This window comes from Sinocyclocheilus grahami, unplaced genomic scaffold (genome assembly GCF_001515645.1).
Source record: "Sinocyclocheilus grahami isolate Dianchi unplaced genomic scaffold, SAMN03320097.WGS_v1.1 scaffold225.1, whole genome shotgun sequence".
NCBI lineage: Eukaryota > Metazoa > Chordata > Actinopteri > Cypriniformes > Cyprinidae > Sinocyclocheilus > Sinocyclocheilus grahami.
Genome location: NW_015505404.1, coordinates 1271829 through 1292284, shown reverse-complemented (window position 1 = coordinate 1292284; position 20456 = coordinate 1271829). Strand labels below are relative to the sequence as shown.

The window sequence follows — 20456 nt, the reverse complement described above, 5'->3', positions numbered from 1 at the left end:
AACAATTACCCGAAGAAACAACAAAACCCATTAAAGATGGGGGGGGGGGGGGGGTCTGTAATTTTATGGGATCACAATCGGTTGAATAAATGTCCTTTGGCACCCCGATCACTATATATTTAATTCTTTAAAAAAATTAATGCATTTTGCCATGTGTAAAACTAGAAATAATAACAGTATTTAAGTTTTGTAGAGGTTTTCTCTAAGGCTAAGTTTGTCTAGCTTATAGGAGCACCCTGCGGTTCTCATAAACGTTGCAAAACCATAAGAATAGGCTACATAGAAGAGTGTTGGAAAATTGTCCAAAAAGCACAGAGATCTCTACAAGATTCAGTTGCTAGACTTTAAGATTTTAACTTGTAGAAACTGTTCAACATTCCCTTTCACACAAGCAATTCCAACATTGTGAAAAATATTTGAACTTATATCGAACAACATATATATGATATTGTTACAGCACCTTGGAGGACGGGTACACGTCTCATCTTTCTCCAGTGAGAGTCAAATAGCAGAACATGTCAATTAAAATGGTTCTTTTAAATGCATTTTATTTGGCCTAACTTCTGATTACATAATAAATGCATGCAACTAAAAGAAATTAAAGAGATAAAAGGAGCTGCCATTGTTTGTTGCTCATAGAGAACTTATGTAACATTTTCAGAACAGGGCTTTCGGGAAACTGCTTGCACATGCCAGATTACATTTCATTTTCCCCTCAAGCACGATAATGAATATGTATCAAGCAATTGTTCAATTAAACTGAACATGACTGATCAAGTAACCAGCTTTTATCATGAATTTAGTTGTAAGAGGGTCTTGCACCCGGAAATGCCATTTCAGCACCACAGACAGCGACTGGCAATGACTTTTCTTTTTGGGCCACCCAGATAAATCAAAACACAACTTCCAAAACACAAAGTGCTAGCCATCCAGCTCTGACCGGCAGATGCCGCTGTAATAGAAGTTGACAACCGTGATTACAAACAAAGCAAAGAGAAGGATAACATGGTTTGGGAAAACTTTTATGTAGTGCATTGTCTGAAAAACCAAAAGAACATTTAACAGATTTACTTGAATAACAGTCTAGAATAGCACCACTAAAAGGGTGATCATAACATATTCTTAACCTAAATCTAGAACATACAATCATTAATAAAATACTGAGGTAACAACTTAAAACACATACATCACTGCAATACATAACCTCAAAAATAGTTCAGTTTTTTTGATTGTGACAGCACAAATAGAAGCCCTGCTCCAAGCATTCCAAGTCCAAGCACAGCAGCAAACCTTTTGCGGGCCTTTCCTCTCTGTCCATTATTGGAGACTGGTTGAAGAAGCTGAAAGTTATATTCCGTGTGTTCCGTCTAAGGAGAAATTAAGGGTTAAAAGAGAATAAATTATTATTAGAGCACACGATCAGTGTATATTAGCACCATATACTGTTTGCTTTTGGGATTTCACTGAGCACTTGGACCTGTGACGTCAAACTTAAAGAAATAGTTCATCCAAAAATCTACATTTGCTGAAAATATACTCATCCTCAGGCCATTCAAGTTGTAGATGTAGTTTGTTTCTTCATCAGAAAAGATTGAGAAATTCCGCATTCCATCGCTTGCTCTCCAATGGATCCTCTGCAGTGAATGGGTGCCGTCAGAATGAGAGTCCAAACAGCTGATAAAAACATCACAACCCACAAGTAATCCACATGACTCCAGTCCATCAATAAAAGTATTTTGAAATGAAAAGCCACGTATTTGAAAGAAACAAAGCCATTATTAAGACATTTTAACTTTAAACTGTCACTTCTGACCAAAATACAAGTCCATAATCCAAAATAATGCTTTCTCCAGTACATCCACTGTTGTCCTCAAAATCCAGTTTTTGCTTGGAAACTATGCTTGATCTTTGCATAATTCTCTTCTGATTTAGGAGAGATGAATTTTTCACTGGAGAATGCGGTACTACTGACTTTAACCAGACGCAACGGTTCAAGTTAAAAACATCTTTATGGATTTGTTTCTTACAAACTTACAGCCTTTAGTTTCACAAGATATTAACTGATGGACTGAAGAATGTGGACTCTTATTACTTGTGGATTATTGTGATGTTTTTATCAGCTGTTTGGACTCTCATTCTGACTGCACCTATTCACTGCAGAGGAGCCATTGGTGAGCAAGTGATGTAATGCTAAATTTCTTAAAATCTGTTTTTCGATGAAGAAACAAACTACATCTACATCTTGGTGGCCTGAGGGGGAGTTAATTTGCTTTTATATTCCACGGGAAAAACTCTCCCAAAACCCAGTATTTCACATGTGTCGCAGCATGAGTATCAGTTATGGTGAAGTGGAATGTTTTTTGTGTCAAAAGACAAAACACTATGTAAGAAAGCATTCTATTAAGATTCTATTTTGATGGGCTGCCACAATCAGATGTTGAATGCTTTGAGAACAACAGGAGTTACAACAAGCTACAAACGCGTTTGATTAAACTAATTTCACATTGGAGATTGATGAGTCGTAGAAATTCCCTGGAATGTGCTAGCGGATAACATCTTCAATTTATTTGTTCACAAATTATTACCCTTCATCATCATGAAAGAGACTATAGGAACATCTAAGAGGGATGAAACGGCTGCCCCTGTTGCTCTCACAGTATTTTTTACTAGACAAAACTATTGTAAATAGAAGCGTCAGAGAAGAAGAAAGATGAGGACATGAAGGAATGTGGACATGACTGACCTTGCTGAGCAGGGTCTTAAGACAGAGAATCTCTTTCTGGAGGTCTCCTGTCTGAGTTACAAGCTCGGTGCAAAGGGCTTGAGCCTCTTTCTTGGGATCACATGTAAGAACAACCTGTCAAACAAAGACATCACATACAAGCAGGCACGAAATGTGAGATACAATAGCTCTGTCTGTCTACTGCCACTTCAGTTGAAAACACTTTTAAAATTACGTGAAGGTTTAAAATACGATTTAACTCATTTGTTCCCATTTATTCAAGACTGTAGTCATGGATAATTTCAGGCACTTGGAAGTTACTCTCAGAGGCCATGCACACTTAAACTGATGGAATCATTTGGTCCAGATGAAGTTTTTTGACAGACGGAGCAATTTTGAAAGTAAGGTTGCATATTTACTGTTGGTAAAAATGTTTATTTAAAACGTTGTGGCAGAGATCAGTCATTCACAAATATAAAATTGGGCAGTCCAGTCTAGTCACAGCTATTTGCTTATAATGCTAAAAATTAACCATTCCTCAATATTCTTCAAACTCAATCTTTTCTCACCATGGAACACACACACAAAAAAACTCTCTTTTAGTGAATTTTGAGAACTTTTTGTCTATACATTTCCCTCCTATTTTTGCAGTGTTGTGTGTACAACCATTTGGCTAATGTACCGTTATTTTAATTATCTTTAATTCAGATCCACTCCTAAACGGCACATAAAAACAAAAATTACTGTTGTTGGTTGCTTTACACGTCTCTTTCTAAGTGGGTGGTTGGTCAGAATAAAGCAATGTAGACCCAGACTTCCACAAATCAAAAGCCTGGCCATATGAAACTAAAGAAACAGACAGGAATACTTCTAACTGGTCATGTTTTACACAGGACTCAGATACTTAAAGAACACAACATACCTCAGCAGGGCTATGTGGGAATCTGCTGTTGACATCCTGTAAGGTTTCTGTCAAGTAACCGCACTGCTGTTTCAGGCTGATCAGAAAGTTAAGGAAATCTTCACTCCTGAGAAAAAGACGACATTTCACAAATGACACTCTTTGTTCATGAACTTATGAAGTAGTTAAATAAACTTTCCACTTCCTTTATGCTTAGACTTTTCAAAGTAGAGTGCTGCAGGGATGACATTTTTGTAGGCCAAAACCCGGAAACGAGTTAGCATTTTAGCACTTCCCATCGCCCTGATGGGTTTTTTGGTTAAATGCCTGAAATAACACAAGCTTAAGACAGTTTTACTTTTTATTCTATTGCATAAAATACAACAGTAATTTGCCGTGTGCTTTTGTTAAAGCTTTTATACTCGTTTTTAAAAAAGCAGTTGCTAACAAATAGCTACAAAGATTGTCAGGGACATTAAAAGTCATCACGCCTAACAGGTAAACTCCTCTACACACAGCCTGATTTTGTTTATAAATCAAACTTTTGTGAACTATTTTATTTTATATATATATATATATAAAGACTGGTCAAAGAGTTGTCAGAAGCTTAGTGATGGTGACATTGAAATCATGCAACCGTGATGTAATGCTGGGCGATATACCGGTTCAAATGGTAAACCAGTTTTGTTTACGCAAACGGTATGCATTTTTAAAAAACAAGTGCCTAAAGAATGTACATAGTGTGGTTAATTGAGGGAAGATCCCCGTTAACTGCATACACTTCTGACTAATGGTTGGAAAACTTTTAGAACTATTCATACCGCACAAATAATTCTTTAACTTGGCAAATAAGCCAACAGTAAGCAACCATTAACAGAAGCCAGAGAAGTTAAAGAGGAAAAAATACTGTAGCAGGCAGCGCAAGCTCACTGTTCATGATGCGTGAAATATAGGAAGAAAATTCTAAATATTGACCTGGGGGTGAGTGGTTTATATAAATGTATCCCTGAGGGGAACTGACTGTCTTCAGAAAAATGTAATGGTGTTTTCTTTTCATCTTACCTCCATACAATACATATGTGCTATTTAAAAGCGCAGCGCTGCTTTGTTTACAGCCATAATCAAGGAAACGCTGCGTCACTGCTGTTCCATAAGCACCACCAGCTGTCAGTGAGTGAACTTGCGCTCTCATTCAGCCCGTCTGCTGTTTTGTTTCGTTCAGATGTTTTATGTAGCAAAAATATCACAAAGCTTCTGTTTTTGCTATACATTTTGAAATAATAATCTAATTTACATCAAAAACTGCCCATGCTATATATAGCATGTTTGTTTGGATAGTGATTCAAATGCAGTGGTTCTGCAAGCATTTCATGAATTCTGATTAATATCAAGGCAGTCACGAAAAACCATGATAAACCATCAAACCTAAAAAAAAAAAACAGTGATAAAACATTTTTTGGTCAAACATTCCAACACTACCGTGATATAGTTTGTTTATAGCCTATGATTAGCTTTTTACTTCTGCCAATTGTATTTAGGCTTTGTTGTGTTCATTTGAGAAGATTATCTTGATGAACAAAACATGTAAGAATCTATAAACCATGTGTAAGAAAAAGGGGGAACACTTTAAATTAAGGTGTAATTTGTTAACATTAACTAATGTATTAACTAATACGAACGAACAATGAACAATACATTTATTACACTATTTATTATTAATCTTTGTTAATGTTAGTTAATAAAAATACAATTGTTCATTGTTTGTTCATGTTAGTTCACAGTGCATTCACTAATGTTAACAAACAACTTGTGATTTTAATAATGCATTAGTAAATGCTGATATTAACATTCAGATGAATAAATGCTGTAGAATTATTGTTCATTCTTAGTTCATGTCAACTAATGAACCGTATTGTACCGAAACATTTTGTAAAATCTGTTGTTACAGTAACTATCTATCCATCAATCACCAAATGGTATAAACCAAGTGAAACCATTGTTTACTTAAATATTTCCTTCAGTTCTCTTTATCCTAAAGTCACAAACATTGAAAGCTGAAGAAAATGTTTCTTAAATGACCAATGGTATCACTTAATTTGGTGACAGCATTCTTGGCGTACTTCTGCCATCACTTACAATTTCAAACTCCTGTAATGGCTCACACATACCACGCGATGTTGATGGTGTTATCTTAACAGAGCATTTCCCCAAGCAGCCGTTTTCTTCTCCTAACACTCTGTCAGAGCCTGTGGTAAACACTGTCAGACACTGTGGAGTTACTGTCTCCTTCAGGACAGAGAGATGGGCTCTGAGTGTCACTTTGTTAGTTTTTCTATGACTGAATGAGTGATAGGCTCATGTGGACGACTAAGTGCTGGGTTAATGCCACCGTCCCAACAGGCACCATGAGCAGATCCATCAATTTGTATCAGGTCACATACACTGCCAATTAGCTGATATATTTTAAATAATCCAACCACTCAAAAAATAACAGTTTAACATTGTTTTTTTGCCCTAAAAATAACAGTATCAAAGCTACAGAGTTATCGTCCGGAAACAACTTATGAACTGCTTATGTTTACATCTCATTAGACAGGAAATCAACTATGGCAATGAATTTCACTGTAACTCTATATCCCTTTAATGTGTGTTTATGGAGCAGCTATCAGAAGAGGATTTAACTGCACAATTTACTGTGTGTCCGTCTGCCCTCTCTGTACCTCCCTGACATGGAATAAAGAAATTACTGATTGATTAGATTCATTAAGCATAGACTTTAAAGTCAAACATGGCCACCACGCCGCCTACTCGCCATCATCCGTTAGAATCCGGAGCATGCAGAAACGGCACTAGTTCATTTCTCACCTTACAAATCATTACTAGAGCTTAAACCATTAAGACAGGCTTACATGGAAGCCTTGTCAAGACACTGTTGTCCTGCTATGAGTTCTACAGCACTTTAGCTGCACTACAGACTGTTACCAGGTTTGATGTGGATACATAATAAACATGCAATAAAGTTTAGATTAGCTTGAGGCTAAATGAGCTTTACCCGCTGTCTATGTTATTAAGAGGCGTCAGGGTGTCCAGATCTACTTTATCAAGGTGCATCTGCTTTGGCCACCACGCCGCCTACTCGCCATCATCCGTTAGAATCCGGAGCATGCAGAAACGGCACTAGTTCATTTCTCACCTTACAAATCATTACTAGAGCTTAACCCATTAAGACAGGCTTACATGGAAGCCTTGTCAAGACACTGTTGTCCTGCTATGAGTTCTACAGCACTTTAGCTGCACTACAGACTGTTACCAGGTTTGATGTGGATACATAATAAACATGCAATAAAGTTTAGATTAGCTTGAGGCTAAATGAGCTTTACCCGCTGTCTATGTTATTAAGAGGCGTCAGGGTGTCCAGATCTACTTTATCAAGGTGCATCTGCTCCATGGTGCTGAGAATCTTCTTTTGATCCTCAGGATTAGTTATGCCAATCTAAGAGAAAGAGAGCTGATTTATTGTAAACCAACATTTTATGGAATATATAATATATGTAGTTTTTTTAGATGTACATCTAAAAATATGTATATCTAAAAAGAATTCAATTCATTATATTTTTAGCCATTAACAACTGTTTGTTTTGCACAATTTTTAAAAAATATTCTCATCTATTAAAAAGGCATGATCTAAATTACCTTTTCCAAGTCCCCCTTCTCCATGATCAACAGGTCACTCCAAGTGACATCATTTTCCTGCCAAAAAAAAAAAAAAAAAAAGAGTTGACACGAGAGAAGGAATATTCAATAGAGACAATAGTTACTACCTCAGAAAATCAACATAGGTAATCAACATTGCAATTCATTTACAACAAAAGTCTATGGGGCAATCACACAGTATTGCACATGACAATTTTTTTTTAAATAAACTTCATTTACAGGAATTGTGCCGTTAACACACAACCATAAATTAATTAATCTAAAAAACTACTCGCAACGGACAATTTAAATAATTTCAGAGATCAGCTAATAAACATTTTAATAAATAATTCATGTAAACATATTAACAGAAATATAAGCCTAACACTTCTGGAATACTGGCCCCATATATTTCTATTGTAAGCGCATTACAATAAACATTTATTTAGCGTAACGGTAAAATAAATCGACTGGCTCACCACTATGATGTCTGAGAGATGATCCAGATTCAGACCATGCAGCAGAAGTTCAATATCACTCAGCTTAGAGGAACTGTAAGATCAAACAAAAGAATGAACCCACATTTACAATACTGACATCTGAGCCCAGCTGCTTTTATGTTGATTTGTAAAACGATTAAATATAGTTTATAGTGAGGACCAGCATATGACTTATGCTCTTCTGCTACCCCTCTATATATGTGTATACTGTGTATATTTAATTACATATCAAAAGTTTGGGATTTTAATGATTTTTTAAAAGAAGTCTCTTATACTGATCAAGGCTGCACTTATTTGATTAAAAATACTGTAAAGTTGTGAAATATTACAACTTAATACAATATATTTAAAACGTAAATTATTCCTGTCATGGCAAAGCTGAATTTTCACCAACCATTTAGTGTCATATGATCCTTCAGAAATCATTCTAAAATGCTGATTTGATGCTCAAGAAACATTTCTTCTTATCACTGTCGAAAACATTGATTTTCTGATGAATAGAAAGTTCAAATGAGCAGCACTTATTTGAAAAATACATATTCTGTAAAAGTAAAATGTCTTTCAAAAAAAGCATTTAGTTTCATTTTCAATCACCACTAGAGGACGATACAAGCCAAGTCACAGACACAGAGGCTCACCTCTCTTTGCAGGCAGAGGAAGGATCAGGGTTTTGATTGAGAAATGTATACAGCGCCTCAGCTTTGGAGGGTGCACTGCCATTTACAGTAGAGAGATCTGTAGAATCAAGGATCCTGGACATCTGAAACGAGCAATGATTTGAATATTTCTCATTCTCAAGACCAAAAGCAAAAATTTTTTTAACTGTAGTCTAAAAGAACACATTTCTATGATTTCTGACATTGGAGATCTACCTCAGGGTAATTGAACACTTTGGCCATGTCAGCTGCTGTCTTCCCCGTTTTGGTTTTGATGAACCTATCCGCTCCTAGTTGAAGCAGTTTCAACACAGCCGCTTCACGTCCATACTGCACTGCTATTATGAGTGCCTGCTCGTTTCATTTTCAATCACCACTAGAGGGCGATACAAGCCAAGTCACAGAGGCTCACCTCTCTTTGCAGGCAGAGGAAGGATCAGGGTTTTGATTGAGAAATGTATACAGCGCCTCAGCTTTGGAGGGTGCACTGCCATTTACAGTAGAGAGATCTGTAGAATCAAGGATCCTGGACATCTGAAACGAGCAATGATTTGAATATTTCTCATTCTCAAGACCAAAAGCAAAATTTTTTTTAACTGTAGTCTAAAAGAACACATTTCTATGATTTCTGACATTGGAGATCTACCTCAGGGTAATTGAACACTTTGGCCATGTCAGCTGCTGTCTTCCCCGTTTTGGTTTTGATGAACCTATCCGCTCCTAGTTGAAGCAGTTTCAACACAGCCGCTTCACGTCCATACTGCACTGCTATTATGAGTGCCTGCTCCATCAGAACAATATTAAAGTGTAATACAGGGGAGAATGCAATAATGATAGTCAGCGCAGATAGCCTTGTAGGCAGTGCACTGACATACAGCGCTGTTGCGCTACAGGTGTCCCGAGTTCGAATCCCGACTCGAGGACCTTTCCCGATCCCACCCCCCTATCTCTCTCCCAATTCCTGACAGTTCTGATCTGCCCTATCCTAATAAAATGAATCTTAAAAAAAATAAATAATAATAATAATATTATAGAATGGACAATGAATATGATAAAATGCTGGTTAAAAACAACTAATACAGAGAAAGTTAATTATTTTTACAGCCTTTATTGATGATCTTACCGTAAGTCCATTATGATTCTGAAAGTTCAGCTCCGCTCCGTGTGAAACCAGCAAATTAATCACCTGACAATAGCCGTCTCTGGCTGCCAGCATCAAACACGTCATACTGCTCCTGAGCAAGGGCACAAAAAAGACACAACAGAACTGCCAGATGTTACTGTGATCATGCTGATGGCAATAAATCACACATATATGGGGTTATGTTCTCTGCCACATTTATATTTAACAATTTAAATATGCTCCATGGCCTCCAGAATGGCCGGCACCTACATGGCCTCCTGAACTGTCCGCTCCGCCATGGCCCCCTAGTTTGCCCGCTCCGCCATGATGCCCTAAACTGCCTGATCCTAGTCTGCCCGCTCCGCCATGATGCCCTAAACTGCCTGCTCCTAGTCTGCCCGCTCCGCCATGGCCTCCTAGTCTGCCCGCTCCGCCATGATGCCCTGAACTGCCTGATCCTAGTCTGCCCGCTCCGCCATGATGCCCTAAACTGCCTGATCCTAGTCTGCCCGCTCCGCCATGGCGCCCTGAACTGCCTGATCCTAGTCTGCCCGCTCCGCCATGGCTTCCTAGTCTGCCTGCTCTGCCATGGCGCCCTGAACTGCCTGATCCTAGTCTGCCTTCCCCATGTCCCTGTCTTGCATCAGCCTCCAGGGCGCTTGTTCAGGTGTGTTTGATTAGGGTTGGAGCTGAACTCTGCAGGACTGCGGCTCTCTAAGACCGAACTTGCCTACCCCTACTCTAGGCTAACACATCTTACAGTTACATTTACTCATAAAGAGCTACTAAAACATAACATTGAAGTTCCCTCATAGACACAGGTTCATGATGCCCCTGTTTGTAAATCACCCTTAAATTAAACTCCCTTCAGAATAATCAAATCACCATAAAGAGTACTACTGCGCCAAAGTAAACAAAGACAAAAAACATTTTACACCTTACTTAGGACAATTACCTGTAAAAAAAATAAATAATAATAAAGCACAAAAGAGGAACTTTCTAGTCATCTGCATTCAGTGCTTGTGTCACTGTCGTAAATATACAGTTCAAACATCACACCTTAAATCTATAGGAAAATCCTGAGGCTATCAATCAACCTAGCTGGCATTTCCCAGAGAATGTGACGGTGGTGAACTTAACTCCACAACATCAGGCACAGGTGAGCAAGGGCACCATCATTGTTCATCTTGACATTATCTCCTCGCTATCTACGCATTTCCCCTTTCAGTGACTGTATTTGTGACAAATGTGTGCAGTCTTAAACGCATTTTCCCAGGCTGTCCTTCCACGAAAACCACAGGAGGAATAAGAAAGCTTACTGAATCAATAAAACATGATCATAATTGCTGTAAACAGGATTTATCCTATGGGTAAAATCATAACTTTCGAAAATTTACATCAAGGAGAGTAGCAAGAAGCTGCTATAAATGCAACAATAACTAAACTGATGTTTGAAATCAGAATAATTTGGAATAACATATGCTTGTCAGCATGGCTGCTCAAAAGCCTCACTGGGCACATCATCAAATAAACTACATGAAAGAACGGAAGAGGCAGTTGCAGAAGACTTGCATTCTCAGCAAAACATGCTTTCAGTAAGGTCACTGGGCCCAGTGACGTCTGGATTGAGTTCTCACTACAATTAAAGCCTGAAACATTTTTATGTCAAAATGTCTGCAATTCATAACATCTCAATACCTGCAATGTGGCTTCCTTCTGTGACACTCAAAAGACAATTTTTGTTGTTGTTGTTGTTGTTTTGGACCCCAATGACTTCTATTGTATGGACAAAACCAACCCCACCGCCAAACCCCTTAAATGTAAAATATTTAAAGTACCTTTATAAGAAAGTTAAATATTTCAATAATTTAACAACACATTTGCATGTTTCCGCTTCTCTGATGTTGGTTAATAGTCACATGACATGAAAGTAAACCGATAAAATACTGCATATTCTTATTGTTTATATTTTATATATAGTCATATTATGGTCCTCTTGTTGTTTATATTTTATTTGTATATAGGGCTGCACAACTTGGAAAAAATATATTGCTATTATTTTATTACAAATATTATCAACATTATTATTTATTTATTTTTGCTCCATAAAACGAGTCCACTGTTGTGTTGGACCCCAATGGCTTTTATTGTATGGACAAAAACTGCTGAAACATTCTTCAAATAGCTTTTTTGTGAGTTCTGTAAAATAAATAGGTAAAACATATCAAATGTAAATTATTTAAAGTACCACCAAAGAAAGCTTATATTGCTGTTATTTTATTTATTACAACTATTTTCATCATTTATAATTATTATTAGTTTGACCTCTAAAAAAAATCAAGACAGAACTATTACTGTTGATTAGAATTGTACAGTAAAATAAAAATGAATAAATTATGCAAAAATTTTCCATTAGAAGTTATAATACAAATTTTTCACTTTCAAACACTCAAACCCTCAACTTTTAACATTTAAAAGTGTAAATGAACACATGGCTGCGCTTCACTATGTGCAACAGACTGTGTAATTATTTAAATAGCAACCTTTGATTTGATAAATGGACTATGAAATATTGAGATTTCAGTTTTATTTTGATTAATTCTGCAGTCCCATTCATTTCTAATAATTATACAATTGATTACAAAATAAATAGGTAAAACATATCAAATGTAAATTATTTAAAGTACCACCAAAGAAAGCTTATATTGCTGTTATTTTATTTATTACAACTATTTTCATCATTTATAATTATTAGTTTGACCTCTAAAAAAAATCAAGACAGAACTATTACTGTTGATTAGAATTGTACAGTAAAATAAAAATGAATAAATTATGCAAAAATTTTCCATTAGAAGTTATAATACAAATTTTTCACTTTCAAACACTCAAACCCTCAACTTTTAACATTTAAAAGTGTAAATGAACACATGGCTGCGCTTCACTATGTGCAACAGACTGTGTAATTATTTAAATAGCAACCTTTGATTTGATAAATGGACTATGAAATATTGAGATTTCAGTTTTATTTTGATTAATTCTGCAGTCCCATTCATTTCTAATAATTATACAATTGATTAAATTATATAATCCTAATGAGGCATTTCAACATTTATTATAGACCTATGATTTCACATGTGAAAGAGAATGGAAACCAAATGTAAAATTTTCGTCTCAGCAATTTTCAAATAATGAATCTCAACTAATCTGAAACAGACCATCTTCCCAAATGATGTCTGGCTTAGTCTAAGCATACTGTATTTGTTAACAAAAAGATTTAGGGAAATGCAGCTGCTGCAGTTTGTAGGTTATGTGTGGAGCACGGAGAGGGCAGAGGAAGAGAATGAAGGTTTAACAGGCCCATCGCTTGCCAGCATCTCCCTGTTCCTTGTTTCCAATCTTTAAATATTTTGTCTGGATAGGACACAATCACTTTCTCACTAGCCAAGTGAACAACATGCTTGCTGACACTCCAGATCATGCGAGCAGTTTGGGTGGCAGATGATAAGCAGCTGGAGGCTGCCCTGAAAAATGCCTGAGTCAATACACTATTGAGTACACATCACCTCCCGAACAGAGCTGTTAGCAAGACTTGTTTGAAACACTGTCTGGCCAGTGTTAATGTTTTGTAGCTGCTGGGAGAATTTTTTCACATACTCTCAATCAACAGGGCTAGACAGTGCTTGTGACTATCCAGTGTTAGACCTGGATGCATGCAGATGAGATGAAGGTCTACAGTAAGGTCTTTTAAAAATGGATAACTCATTTTATACACTAGACACGTTTGCTGCGGTCCAAGTCTGATTGTTCCCAGTGCCCCCTGTAGCGCTGGTCAGGTTTCTCATTTACTTGATTCTATTAAACCCTGGTGAATTTGCATTCAACTTACATCACAAACTTACACAACGCATGATAGAAAACAGAATGCGGGTGAATATGTTGTGTTTTTTTTTATTAATCTGGTGCGGTTATGCACAGCAAAGTGAACAACATTTGCGTGTGTATGTGTGTCGCATGAAGGCTTGCAAACGGACTCTTCCGAGGAGAAAGCTGATTGCGAACCATTCCTTTGCTGCTCTGATTGTACTTTCCACGATTACACTGCATGCATTCCTCACCCTCGCCCCTATGCAAAGTAAATCATCAAACTGTCCTCCCTTACAAGCGTATTGTTGAACTAATGATACCATTATTGGATGAAACACGTGTGTAGGTTACCTTGTTTGCTGAACAAGTGCACACCCAAGCCCATGTTCGAACTAAACTGTTCACTAAAGGCCCCTCATTGTTCACAACAATATTCAGCCCCATGACTTTTCCAGTCATTCATGATTTACAGAATGTGGATACAAATAATGAAAAAGGATTTAAAAAATATTTTTCACCGAGTTTCTAAAATAATTTTATCAGGTAAAGTGTAAAAAAAAAAAGTGTAATATATATATATATATATATACACTAGAAATGTGTATTTATTATACAAAATGCCAACCGACTTTACATGACCTTTCTAGGTCTAGACATTAGACTTTTAAATAAGGCTACCCCATATATACAGATTTTTTTTAAATAAAAACAACAACAACAACAACTAAAAACAGTTGTCAGGGGTTGATTAAAAAAAAGGAACTTGATTTTTAGTTTTGGCTTATTTTCAACTAGGCCATCTTAAGTCATCTTGAGGCCCTCTTGGAAGTTTTCTGAGGTCCTCTAGTGGGCTCTGGCCCACATGTTGAGAACCATTGCACTAAATTCCTGCATATTTCTTTACACACTAACAGGAGATGCATAATCAATAATACACGTAGGCCAATAAAAGCTATTTTACATGCAGCAGATCCCATTATGAGGCCCAGCCAAATGCTTTTGATTTTCAGTAACCCCTGTTACTGGACATATTTACTCAAGGAATAAATAAGTTACAATGCCATCTGTAACTGAAAACTTGTATGATTGCGCTGCTACTAGGGATGCAGCGATTAACCGGTTTCGCGATTAACCGTGCTTTAAAACGTCACGGTTAATTAATCGTAAAGGTTCCGCTAAACCGAGTGTTTCTGTTACACAGAACAGAACTGTTGCAGCTTGCGTGAAATGAAAACAAAGTTACACTAGCGGTGCACCAGCTTAAAATTATGTGGACACAGAGGCACAGAGGCTACTACATGCATTAGATGAACCAGGCATTTCTCTGGTGGTTTTTATTTCCACCAGAGAAATGCCCGTCGATAGTGTGGGACCATTTTGGGTACACCAAGAATGACCAGGGTGTCATTTAAATATTTCTGTAAAAGTCTGCTGCTAAAGAGCAAATACATAAGGGATAATGCACGGCTAGCTGTATATTGAACGATTTTAATGCACGACGTGAAGGCAAGAACCACTTGACACGAAGCTACAGCTCATTAGCTCCGCATTCTGCCCGCTTCAGATCAGAAAGAGATGAAGTAGTGCGGTAAGATCACATTTACTTGAATTAATTATAACATTTAGCTACATTAATTCATTATTCGAGATTGAGAGAGAGAGAGAGAGAGAGGTGACCGGAGCCTACGTGTGTGTGTGCGTCTCTCCAGGAGGCTATTTAATCTATTTTATTAATAAAAGTCACTGTGCAGCATTCTCAAGAAGTTTGTGTCCTCCTGAATGTTTGTACATGTACACAGCGCGATCTCCGATCTCACAAACCAAAATAATAGACATGATTTTCTCAGGCCACATGTAAAATTATGAATTATTATAAAGATTATTAAAATGAATACGTATGGATGACAGTTGATTACAATAATATTTCAGTTTATTTCCATTATTAGTAATTTTTCACCATGTTTCCAAAGTCTCTACCCCAGGTCCAAAAGAAATGTAAAGAATGTACACACTGAAAACATACTTTTGTGATCCATTTCCATTTGTTATTTTCAAAAGAGAAATACTGTCATGGATGTTTACAGAGCAGAGGTCACCTTTTTTAATTCCAATAGGAGAGATGGACTTTTGTTTGTCTTTTGTTTATTATTAGTTTGTGCTCTATTGTTGGTTACTGTGTTATTTTCAAAAGCCAGCAATAAATAACACTAATATCTAAAGAGTGTTCATGTGATTTTATACATTAGTAATGTTGGGAAATGAATAAATGCATAATAATCGTCATAATCGTAAAACTGTGATTATTCCTCAGACAATAATCGTACCAACAAAATCTATAATCGTTGCATCCCTAGCTGCTACATAAAAAAAATAAAAGCCCAAACTGACTGCCGTATCAGGAAAAAAACACTGTGTGCAGTGCACTTTTAATTCCAGTAGATCAATGCATGAAACTGACAAGCACTGAGGCAAATGGCCTGAGAAATCACTGTAGTCAACAACAATATTTTTTAGAAATGCCAAAGAACAAACTACCTACTTAAGTCAAGTCTGACATCACACGTCACCGTTTTCAGGTCCAAATGCTCAATAAGATGCCAAAAGCAAACAACAAATGGTGCTAATATACACTCCCCTTTATCCCAATACAGTGATTCATCTTTTATCAAATATTGGTGTCCAGGACGTCGTGAACCCCGAGACTGTAGTGTACACTGTGAGTTTTTGAAAGCTTAGATTAAATCTGTGTTATGAATAAACAGTGCTCATAAACGGCTGTTGAGATAGTAATCTCAAATGAAACGAGTAGAGACTTGGACGCGGAAACTGTATTCCTTACGTCACGACTTAAGCAGATAGAAGCCAGATTCTGTCAGGGAAAAAAAAAATAAAGACTAAGATTTAATTTCTTGCAAAGTGACTTTCTTACCTGTTGCAGACATTCGGGTCAGATTTGCGACTGAGCAGCAGAGTCACACACCTGGAGATCATCTCTTCTGTGGCAGACGCTGCTGTGCAAGCAGCCATCAGAACTGTATAGTGGTCTATGTAAGGAAGTTAGGGAAAAACACAGACATACCACTTCATAATCACAAAAAAATTCACAAAAAAGATCTGCAGTGGTACTGCTCAAACCACAGGATACACATGCTTGTACATACTTCACGTGAGTCTCATATGGCCTAATGTTGTTGGACACTGCTAGTGCTTCAGGCACATATCCGACCGGGAGCAGTCTGAGTGTTGTGTTGATGCAGAAAGGAGACACATCTATGTTAGGGTTTTGTGTGTTGTGATGATAGCTGCGTTTAGACTGCAGGAGCAGGTCTGCTTGGGACTAGGATGCAGACACAGTTTAGTTGTGTCTGCGGTGGAGCAGGAAAATAAATAAAGCACCAGTGTTGGGCCAATGCAATGACGCCAGCACCACGCTCTGTATACCGCCATTATCAATCACTTCTACATTCTTCCCCTTCTGTGCAGAACAGAGACCAGGAAGTGGCAGCTGCATTCACATTTAATTATTTCCTGTCTAAACCCGCAGCTTCAGTTGCTCGAGACCCCCACTGGAACTCTTCTCAATGGACACAGTGGAAGTGTCTGCATCACTTCAAGTTGCTCATGTGCCGACATTTGACCGTGACTAACAGATGCATTCAATTTTGAAAAAAAAAAATTAAGAGAGCCAACGTGTAAACCAAAAACACACCAGCAGATTAATTACATGTTACAATAGCTCGGCATGTGCGTCACAAACATTTAAGTAATGGCAGATGAAGGACACTAAGGCAAACTCGAATTGGTTTCCATCCTCTCTAGCACGTGGGTTGAAATCAAAAGAATGTAACCTACTTCAATGTTGACTGTATTAATGAAAACCAAACTATTCCCCCTGAAGGATTAAGTCTAGCCATGCTTTTTTGATCTGATATCATTGGGCTGATGCAAAACCCTATCCTCTCCAATAAAAACCCACAAGAGTCACAGGAAGGCCATGTAGTGCAATGTCAGATTGACGGCACCTGCTCTTACCTAGTCAAACTCAACCTTTGACTTTAAATTCTTAAGGGTGCACTGAATGTTTTCTCTTTTATTCTGTAAGCAAAAGTGCCCAATAACAGAAAAATGGCCCGTCTCAAAAACCCACATTTGTGGTCTTGGCCATTTGCATGTGATAGGAAGTAGGTGTACAAGACTGTCCCAGGTCAGTGCTCAGTGCCCTTACCGCATGCTAAATCCACACTATCCCTAATATCGCTTCATAGTTTTTGAGTATTTGAGGCTAAGCGTATTCCATCATTCATCATGCTCAGGAGCTCATGTGCCCCAAAATCACAAGACTGAGAAATGCTTTTTCATTTAATAATACATGACATATAATTCGGTGGTAAAAATAAACAGAAAATGTGTTGCACATTTTATTGGTGCAGAGATTAGTATGTGTATTTTGTAAAACGTCTGCAATTGCTTTTTATCATTTCACAATTAAATTAAGGCTTCACAATTGAATTGTTTTGTCAGACATTTGGGAGTTTAAAATACAAAGCATTTAAATGTGTAAATAAAGCTCTGCAAAAGCTTTACAACACTTGAAAATATCGGAAAATTACATCACGCAAATGTGGGTATTAGGACAAGCCTCTTATCTCATGTGAGTGCTATGTTTTTAAGGAGGATATAATTACTAAAAATACTCCTTTAAAGCCAAAAGTAAAGGTGACAATACATGCAGAAATATCTTAATACCTCATTTCTTCTTTCGATATGAAGCTCTGATACACAAATCAATAGAATTATGAGTATCTTTTGACACTTTTGTCTCCATTTACCTTTGCTGAAGTTTGCACTTGCACCATGATCCAGCAGCAGTTCAGCAAGCTCATAGTGGGCCACATGGACAGCGCACATGAGAGGAGTCCAGCCAAAGCCGAGCCGTGTCTCCACGTCCAGACCTGATAGATAAACATGAGACATTTTTTAAATATAAATGTATGACTTGTGTCGGCCAAATAAAAGCTATGAATACAAGCACTTACCACTGTCTAAGAGTTCGCGTACCAGGTCGACATTCCGTGCAGAAATGGCCCTTTTCAAGGTGGATACTTTATCTTCCCCATTCAGATGTGCTTCAGAAAACTGCCAGCAAGATGAAAAAATTTTGCTTTTTAATCGTACAAATAATCTGTGTACATAACTATCTTAAACTAAACGGCCGAATGCTAGCTAAAATATACCACATGGGGCGAGACGAGTGTTGGACGTGGGAAAGAACGTTACCTCAGCGCACGTTTTTTTGTTATTATCAGAATACCCAATGTCCCACTCGTCGTTACTCCCATCGCTTTCATCGCCAGCAGGAAAAGCATAGCCAATCTCGTTTAACATGACTATGGTGGATTATTAGGATTATTCCTGTTCACCTGATTATTTCGATAGCAATTTCTCATTGATGTCCGACGTAATGACGTATGCGGAAGTCACGCCCACGTGTGCATGTTAATGAAACGACCAATGGAGAAGCGTAAAGCCCCGTTCACGCCAAGCACGATAACTGTAAAGATAACGATAAAGATATAGTTCTAAAAATCGTTCTCAATATTAAAGAATAGCATAGTTCATACCACGACTATAACGATAACGATACAGAGGAACGAAATCGTTGTGATCACTTTCAAAACGATTTTTTTTCCAACTGATGAACGATAAAACACTGACAGCCAATCAGAATCCATCCTGCTGTAACGAGCGCAAGAATTTAAAGCGACAGACGCGCGTGCGCTTAGAATAAACAGACGATATCGTTCGCTGGTGTGGACGCTAATATCGTTATCTTTATAGTTATCTTTATAGTTATCGTTCTTGGTGTGAACGGGGCTTAACTCGCGTTCTTAAATCTTCCACAATGTCTATTGTTATGTTTTTACGATGAATGTAATCTGTTGCTGCTTCTCATATATAAAGATATATAATTTCGAGAAAAATAATGTATAGCTAAATTCAGTTTTAGTTAAATATTTACTGCATATTCTCCTCTAATCTAATTGGCTGATAAAAACATAATTAAATCCACACACACACATATATACATATACATATAGAGAGAGAGAGAGAGAGAGAAGCATGGCCGTAGCCAGCTATGAGGTCACTATGAGGTAAATTTTTCATGTTTAAAAATAAAATTTGTTCTCTGTATGTTTAAAACTCCTCATATGAGTGTCTGCATGTATAATTAAGTTTAGATAGCTTGCAAGAATGTGAACGAGGCCTGAGTTGATTACCTGTGTAGTAGTGAGTGCAGGGCTCGCGCGCGCTGTGTTGCCAGATCTTTGCTAAGCTATGATAAACGCTTTTTGGACTCGTCTTTTACACTTATTTTGACAATTTAGAAAGTTAATAAAGTAAGAAGTTGCAGTTTAGGGTTAGCGATATCTTTATCTTATCTTATTTGCAAAATATTTGAAATAAGTTTGGTTTATTTTTTTTCGCGGTTTTTTATTTGTTTTGCATCGCTGGCACTTGGACAGGTGACAGGATACCACGTTCGGACGGTAAGGCAAAAGCAAAGAAATCAGGGGACGAAAGCTTGGCCACCCCACTCAAAACTGCAGTTTTTGTCCCTTTTTTTCTTGACAAGAGATGCATTTATTCAGATGCGGAACCGCCGTGTCTCTTTGACCACATCAAACAGGAGAATTTTCAGACGCGCACTTCAGCTTCACCTCAGCGTCAGGCGCGAGTCAAACGAGCGCGGAAAAGCTACAGCAGCCAAATAAGCTTCAGCAGAACAACAGTGAACTGTGGTCTGATGAGATATTGTTAGACTATATGTCAGTAAAACACACTTTCCTGTCCCATCAGCCGTTTTACACTCTTCAACGGTACGCAAATATGTGGCGCACGCTCTATATCACTTCATCATAAATAACCCGCACAAGAAAGCATACATAGGCCTACCTATTTCTTTCGTCAGCTAAGTCATGAAATTACCAAAAAGGCG

The 20456-nt window shown here is 37.5% G+C and overlaps 1 protein-coding gene across 1 annotated transcript; it reads right to left on the bottom strand.

The window, feature by feature from the left end:
• Nucleotides 1-821: 821 nt before the first annotated feature.
• Nucleotides 822-19077, bottom strand: asz1 (ankyrin repeat, SAM and basic leucine zipper domain containing 1). The gene is made up of 13 exons (XM_016287816.1): nucleotides 18737-19077; nucleotides 18496-18595; nucleotides 18289-18411; nucleotides 16389-16503; nucleotides 9596-9707; nucleotides 9119-9253; nucleotides 8885-9006; nucleotides 7796-7868; nucleotides 7317-7373; nucleotides 7004-7116; nucleotides 3645-3750; nucleotides 2744-2857; nucleotides 822-1367 (listed from the first exon to the last, which is right to left on the bottom strand). The coding sequence occupies exons 1-13, from the start codon at nucleotides 18842-18844 to the stop codon at nucleotides 1206-1208; spliced, it is 1440 nt and encodes a 479-aa protein (XP_016143302.1). The 5' UTR covers nucleotides 18845-19077; the 3' UTR covers nucleotides 822-1205.
• Nucleotides 19078-20456: the final 1379 nt, after the last annotated feature.

What these genes read in the sequence shown, in the direction of transcription:
- asz1 (XM_016287816.1), bottom strand. Translation starts at nt 18,844, where the DNA reads ATGTTAAACGAGATTGGCTATGCTTTTCCTGCTGGCGATGAAAGCGAT. An exon ending in AGAATCATAATGGACTTACG is followed by an intron (nt 9,254 to 9,595) that starts GTAAGATCATCA and finishes CTGATGGAGCAG; the next exon opens with GCACTCATAATAGCAGTGCA. An exon ending in CTTAATAACATAGACAGCGG is followed by an intron (nt 3,751 to 7,003) that starts GTAAAGCTCATT and finishes TCTTTTTCTCAG; the next exon opens with GAGTGAAGATTTCCTTAACT.